Here is a 7,334-nt window from a genome sequence, read left to right as displayed (position 1 = left end):
AGAGGCAGATTCAGAACTGTGAAGGAGCCTGATGGGTATGCTCAAGATTTGTTAAGCCCAAGAAGACAGATCAGAAGTTCAGCCCATTAGCCCTAAAGGTTCAGCAGCCTAGGCAGTCTCAGCAGGGCATATTTCATACTGGGGTCAGGGGAACCCCAGTGGGATCCGTGCAATAGCAGGACTCATTTTCCATGCACCTTCCAGGTAAATGCCCCCTTCACAGCAGATGGAAAACCATTCAATCGCTCTTATCAAGTAAGAATTACCACTTCAACAGGTTTTTGCCTGTCCTGTCTCAGTGACATGATGAGCTACGCATAGAAATCCATTGTGAGTAATCAGCTATGCCCTGGATCCTGGCACAGGGGGAGAGCTGCTGACCACTGTGGCGGTGTTTCTGTCCAGCTGGTCTCTCTAGTAAAGTTTTAGAAGTGTTTTGTAAACTGTTTTCCTGGCCATGTGATTTCCAGCTCTGCAGAAGAGGGGAGGGCCAGAGAAGGGTTAGTAACTGAGACTCCAAGGAAGTCTGAGATCCTGCACATATCCTGACCAAGCTAGAGGGGAAAGCAAAGCATTACAAAGAGCTGTGGTAACCACCAAACTCCAGCTGGTGGTTGTGAATGTGGTTCTTTGGGTGTCTTCTGACCTACTGTAGCCTGCTGCCTTCTGGACTGGCTACAGTCACAGGTCATATCACACACCCCCAACAACAGTACAATCAGCAGCTACCAACAACTCAAACACACCACCGATCCTCCTGCCTGACGCAGAGAACAGGCTCTTCCAACCCAACTTCGTGCAGCCCTGGCCCGAGGCACAAGCTGCACTGTCCAGCCTGCCCGGCCGGGGTTATTTTCCAGTTAAAGGGTCTGCCCCCACTGATGTCGCCTGATGCTGCCCAGTAGGGTGCTCCCAGTAGCATCCTGCTGTGGATATCACCCGACTTTCCCCTTCCCTGAGGGCACCCAACCAGGCTTCTTGCAGCTCGTCCCATCCCCTCCAGCGAGGGGCTCTGCTGAACCCTTTGGCTATGCCTGCTTTGCTCAGGGAGGTTCAGTGCCAACGCCTGACTTTGAAGCTGAAGTGAACATAGACAAAATTAGTCTCAGGAGGAGCAAGTGGGGAGGACAGAGTGAGAGCAGCCCTGATGAGAAGGACCTGGGGTGCTGGCTGATGACAAGCTCAACAAGAGCCAGCAATGTGTGCATGCAGCCCACAAACCCAACCACATCCTGGGCTGTACCAGAAGCAGCAGGCTGAGAGGGGATTGTGCCCCTCTGCTCTGCTCTCGTGGGACCCCACCTGGAGCCTGCACTCAGCTCTGGGACACCAGCACAAGAATGACATGGATGTATTAGAACAAGTTCCCGGGGAGGCCATGAGGATGCTTGTGGGCTGGAGCACCTCTCCTACAAAGGCTGAGGGAGCTGGGGAGAAGACCTTGTAGCAAACTTCCAGTACGCAAAAGGAGCTTCAGGAAAGCTGGGGAGGGACTCTGTCAGGGAGCGTGGTGATAGGACAAGGGGTAAAGGTTTTAAACTAAAAGAGGGTGGGTTTAGATTAGATATAAGGAAGACACTCTACTATGAGAGTGGTGAGTCAGTGGAACAGGGTCCAGTGGCTGTGGATGCCCCATCCCTGGCAGTGCTCAAGGCAGGGCTGGATGGAGCTTTGGGCAACCTGGTCTGGTGGGAAGTGTCCCTGCCCAGGGCAGGGGGTTGGAACAAGGTGATCCTTAATGCCCCTTCCAACCCAAACCATTCTATGATTCTGTGTGTCTGTGACCTCCATCTCACACCCTGAGCACGGACACACATCCTGCTGGGACAGTGCTGTTTGCAGAGATGGAGATGGGACAGAGAGGGTGAGGACAGAGTGCTCTTAGGGCAGTGAATGCACCTGCAGAACAAAAGCCCCACTTCAGGAAAACCTCCCCTTTCTGGTAAAAAAACATAGGAAGGATATTCCCCACACACCACAAACGACCACGTCTTCATTGCCTGCCCCGTCTCACTTTCCCCACTGCCGAGGCCCTGTGCAGAACAGATCCTGTTCTGTTCTTTCCTATCAGATTTGGGGGGTGGGGGGACAGGACCAAATAGCGGGGAATTCCAGTGGGACAGAGTAAGGATGGGAGCTCCCTGCAATTGTTCCACCCTTCGTCTCGGTGCCATGCTGACGTGGCCGTACCACAGCCCAGTCACCACGTAAAATAAGTGTACCTGTTTGCCTTATACCAGCTGGGAAAACTTTATATGGCTGACAGGAAAATACAGGACAGCTCCCCTGCAGAATGGCGTTCCAATTGTACTCCGCTTCTGGTCAAACGTAGGTTCTCATCTGCACTTCCCCCAAAGAGCCTTTTTGAAAAATAAGCTAAAAAAAATATGAAATAATGATTCCCTAATAAGCTGGCATCCCGTTAATGATCCTGAAAGGCAGGCAGGCCCTATGCCTGCTGGAGGTTTGCCATCAGGTGGTTTCCTTACTTACCATTCCCCACCTACGTACTGCACGGTGCAGTCAGGGCTCAGGACCTGCTGTCAGACCCCACCTCCCTGCACGGGTCCTGGCACAAACTCTGGGGATTCAGCAGATGCAGAAGGTTGCTGTTGTTGTTCTGAGCAGAGAGAACAATGGAAACCTGGAGTTCACAGATCACCTTGCTCTGTGGCAAACCAAAGGTACTTTTCTCCACTTGTGGACTCCTTAGTGACTTTTCGTGCGTTGGTCTCATGGGCCCCGGCAGGCTCTGGGGACGGCCATGACCCCAAGACTCCAACAGTATGACACAAAAAGAGGGAGCTAATGCATGAAGCTGAAGCAGCCTTGAAAATTTCCATCCTCTCACAGGACAGACAGCCCAACCTCCACCTGGTGTCCCTTAGGTGACTTCCAAAGGACAGATTAATCCTCCAGCCTTTCTGCACTTTGCAATACACAGAGCTGTACCGCTGCCACCTCTCAGGTGACAGTCCTACCGGAGCTTATCTGTCTCGTCAGACCCAGATCAGAAACCTTTGCTTAGGCTGGAAAACTCTTCTGTGCTCCAGGCCAAGGAGCCCCAGTGATCAGGGGTCTTCAGTACTGCTGAAGTACTGATAATAATAGTGAAGCATACTGATAATTATATTGAAACAGGCACTGGCTGTGGGAAAGACCTTCTGGAAGCTAAGTTATTCTTCCCTTGGATATATGCAGCTGGGGACCCAGCTCCGGATTCAAACACACGTAAGTGCCTGGAGGTAGGTGTCCAGATGCACTTGCGAGCATGAATGCTTACTGCCCGATCACCAACTACGGACAGTGGTGACCCAGCCCCTGTGGCCAGCAGGTCCTGTAGAGAATTTCCACTCCCCCTAGGGCAGGGCCCTGCATTCAGGGAGTGAGTTACTCTGTAGGCCCCATGCTGTAGCTCTTCTCTGACTGCAACAGGGTCTCAGACCCTCAGGGTGCCATTCCACTGCCCCTTACTTGGGTGTCTACAGCCACTCGAGATGCCCCTAGGTACCCAAGCGTCCACGTGGGAGAGGCAGACCATCACCCTGGGCTCCAAGAAGACCCACACCCTGCTGGGTGTGAAGGGAATAGAGGCTGAGTAGGCACCGAGGGTCTCAGATGGCTCTCAGCACCTGTCTTTAGGTATCTCAACCAGCACCTGAGTCTGCGATGTGGGTGTGTTAAACTGGGGCTTGCACCATCCCAGGGTCCACAGCTATGTTTGCAAAGTGGACATCTCTGTGTTGCAAGAGAAGGTGGTCTGAAAGGTTGGGCTGTGCCTCTGACAGCATGTGGGTCTACAGGTCAGAGAAAGCAGCCGCTGGTTAACCTCACTGTTCTCTGTGCGAATCGGGAGTCGCAACTGACTCCTGCAGCTGCTGGTTACGCAAACACAAGAGCTCAGCACAGTGCAGTAAAGTACAGTAATTAAAAAGGAATTTAGACCCTACTTCAGCCTCCAAAATATCCTGGTTCACAAACATTTAGACCAACACTTCTGTCCTGAACAACCTTTTCAGCCAGCAGTGCCAGCAGCAACACCTGGGGTTAAGCCATTGTTTCACTCCCTATTTTGAAAATTTCAGTGTTATATTTCCTTAGTTGTCTTCCGCTATCTTGCTTTTTTCTATTCCGAATTTGTCTAGCTTCTGCTTCTTGCAGCTTCCATGCTGTGTCTAACACTAAATTAGTGAACCTGCCCACAGTTCTCAGATTCTTCTCGTCTCCAGAATTTTTCTCTGGAGGGTTTGTATTACCTTCAAGCTTCTCCTGCCAGAATAAAAAATAGTTTTGCAGGCTTCATTCATGGGTGAACGAAAAAATGAAGACAAAGCAGCAAAAGGGCCACAAAGATGATCAAGGGGCTGGAGCACCTCTCCTATGAAGATAGGCTGAGAGAGCTGAGGCTGTTCAGCTTACAGAAGAAAAGGCTCCGGGGTGATTTAACTGAAGCTTTTAAATACTTAAAGAGGTCGTATTAAAAAGGATGGAGAAGGACTCTTTACTCAGGCAGATAATGATAGGACAAGGGGGAATGGTTTTAAACTGAAAGAGGGCAGATTTAAATTAGAGGTTAGGAGGAAATTTTTCACTCAGAGGGTGGTGAGGCACTGGCACAGGTTGCCCAGAGAGGTTGTGGATGCCCCATCCTTGGAGATGAGGCCCTGGGCAACCTGATCTATTGGGTGACATCCCTGCCTATGGCAGGAGGGTTGGAACTGGATGAGCTTTGAGGTCCCTTCCATCCCAGGCCATTCTATGACTCTATGTTTCCATGTTTCTATGATTCTATGATTCTATTATTCCGTAGTTCTGTGATCCTATGATTCTGTGATTCTGTGATTCTATGATTCTATGAAAAGACATTTTCATGGTCTTTCTTAACGTGCCACAGTACTTCCTCAGACCATTTTTGGCCTTAAAAATTTGGAGCAACTTTCTGTGTTGAGCCCATCGCAGGGAAGCTAGGACTGCTCAGGCAAAAGCGTTTCTTGAGGGAAGTAACAGCTTATTTCAAGATTTCAGCTGAGTGGTGGTGAGCAGCCACCAAAGAAGCAAGTCCTTCACAAACAATGGACTGTAAAAGACCCTTTTTCAGCCCTGGTGGTACAAGTTGAAACATGAACTTATCTGAAGTAACCTGCAAGTCACAACAGCTCCATTCAGTCAGCATTTCTGTCCCATCCCCCCACCCCGTCACATTACGCTGTGGGGGTCCCATCTCAATCATTGTCATAACAGTTTGGGTTCCTGATTTGGCACATGCATTGATGCATTGTACTCAGCTTCTCAACCTTAGTTCTGGACATCTCAGTAATCCTAAACAGGTGTCTTTTTCATTTTTTTTTAAGCACAAAAGCAAGATTCTCCTGCATGGCTTCTGATCCCTTCATCTACCCCAACGGCAGCTCCTCCTCTTTCATCCTTGTGGGTGTCCCCACCCTGGAAGCTTTCCCCATCTGCCTGGGCATCCTTTTCTGCTCAGCATATATCATCGCTTTGGTAGGAAATGGTGTAGTTTTGCTTGTCATTGGGCTGGACAAGTCCCTGCGTGACCCCATGCATTGCTTCTTGGGCATGCTGGCAGTCATTGATGTGGTGATGGTGACATCCATCATCCCAAAGATGCTGAGCATATTCTGGCTGAATTCTACTGCGATTGGTTATGTGGCCTGTTTTGTTCAGATGTTCCTTGTTCACTCCGCAACATCAGAGGAGTCCGGAGTGCTCCTGGCCATGGCTTTTGACCGCTACATTGCAATTTGTCACCCTCTCAGGTACCAAAGGATCTTGAATCGCCAAACAATTGCCCGAATAGGCCTGGCTGTCGTGGTGAGAGCTCTCCTTTTCATAGTCCCATTGGCAGGGATGGTGACAAAGCTCCCCTATTGCCGTTCCCTTGTGGTTCCCCATTCGTATTGCGAGCACATGGCCGTGGTGAAGCTTGCATGTGCAGACCCCAGACCTATTAGATTTTACTGTGTGTCTATGTCCTCTCTTATAGTAGGGATGGACATGGCATTCATTGCTGTGTCTTATGGGAAGATCCTTAAAGTCGTCGTGGAGAAGAAATCGTGCTGGAAGGCCTTCCGCACCTGCGGATGTCATATCTGTGCGATGATGCTGTATTACATCCCTGGGATGGTCTCCATATACGCACAGCAATTTGGCAGCAGTATATCTGTGCAAGCACAAGTTCTGCTAGCCGATCTCTACCTCATCCTCCCTGCCATGCTGAACCCCGTCATTTACAGCATGAGGACCAAGCAGATCCATCAGGCACTGCTCAAAATGTTATTTTCCAGGAAGGTTCATGCATGACACAGTAGTCAGTGATTTTCCAGGTGTGTTCATCAATGCGAAGACAGCACCAATTTCATTCCCAGTGAATGTACACAGTGAACAGAAGCAATGAGAGGATGGGAGAGGACTTGTTGGCATTAGATCCTACTATTAGATCCTCCTGCATGAGATCCTACTCTGTGACAAGAGGTATTTGCAACTGGGATCTTAAGCAAATATTGGGATCCTATTTCCCCTTCCTTCTTACCAGCAGCCACCTTTGAGTTTTGAGCTGTTGCCAATGCCATGAATGTCCTTATGATAATTAAAAGCAACAGCTTACAAATCCATGTATATTTGTGTCAATAAACGGATTCTATTTGAAATGTGGAATTTTCATCTACGGTGTCTTATTTAGTCCCTTCTGGACTATTGGGCTAGCAGTAGACAACTGTCACACTTTGCAGGTGCTCTAGCCACAGAGGATGTCCCCTCTGCACCTCTCTTGCACAAAAGGTTTTCCCTTGCTGAGCACAGACCAGCTTCTCCAGGTTTCTGGGTGATGATGGCAGCTGAGTATTTGATGAGCAATTTGATCACCTAGGAAAGCTTATCGTTGAGTCACTCTAAGCTTAAAAGTGATCTTTCAGCAGCTATTTTGCAGAGTGCTGGAAACAGCTGGGGAAGGGAGATGCCTGTGGTCTGGAGGAAATTCTATAAGCATATGGCAAAGAGAAACATCCTGAACTCTGCAAAGCATTCTGTCAGTCCAACAGATCACACCAGCTGGGCAGGGAAACCAAAGCAGGGAGATTCACCATGGTACTTATTACTTTTTCTAGGTGTCCATATCTTCTAGTGGTGAAAATAAACACTGACTCTACTTGGGGATACTTACTAATTCAGTGTCTGCTTGCTGTAATGACCACAAGTTGGTGAATAGCTAAACCTATCATGTCTCAGAGGCGTGAAGGATAACATGACATAGATCTGAGTGTCCCAGTTTTATCTGGAAACTGCAAGGACAAGAAGTCATTCTGAGGCTTTACACC

At 49.2% G+C, this 7,334-nt stretch overlaps 1 protein-coding gene across 1 annotated transcript; it reads left to right on the top strand.

The window, feature by feature from the left end:
- Positions 1-5,373: 5,373 nt before the first annotated feature.
- LOC118169586 (olfactory receptor 52I2-like) lies at positions 5,374-6,321 on the top strand. Its single transcript, XM_035330965.1, has one exon. It carries the CDS (start codon positions 5,374-5,376, stop codon positions 6,319-6,321), a length of 948 nt encoding a protein of 315 aa, XP_035186856.1.
- The last annotated feature ends 1,013 nt before the right edge of the window (positions 6,322-7,334 follow it).

The sequence above is a fragment of the Oxyura jamaicensis genome, chromosome 1, assembly GCF_011077185.1.
Source record: "Oxyura jamaicensis isolate SHBP4307 breed ruddy duck chromosome 1, BPBGC_Ojam_1.0, whole genome shotgun sequence".
NCBI classification, from domain to species: Eukaryota; Metazoa; Chordata; class Aves; order Anseriformes; family Anatidae; genus Oxyura; species Oxyura jamaicensis.
Note: the sequence above shows the minus strand (reverse complement) of the source record. Positions and strands in the feature narration are given on the sequence as shown.

Bases quoted from the DNA above. Each gene is read 5' to 3' on its own strand.
- LOC118169586 (XM_035330965.1), top strand. From the start codon at position 5,374: ATGGCTTCTGATCCCTTCATCTACCCCAACGGCAGCTCCTCCTCTTTC.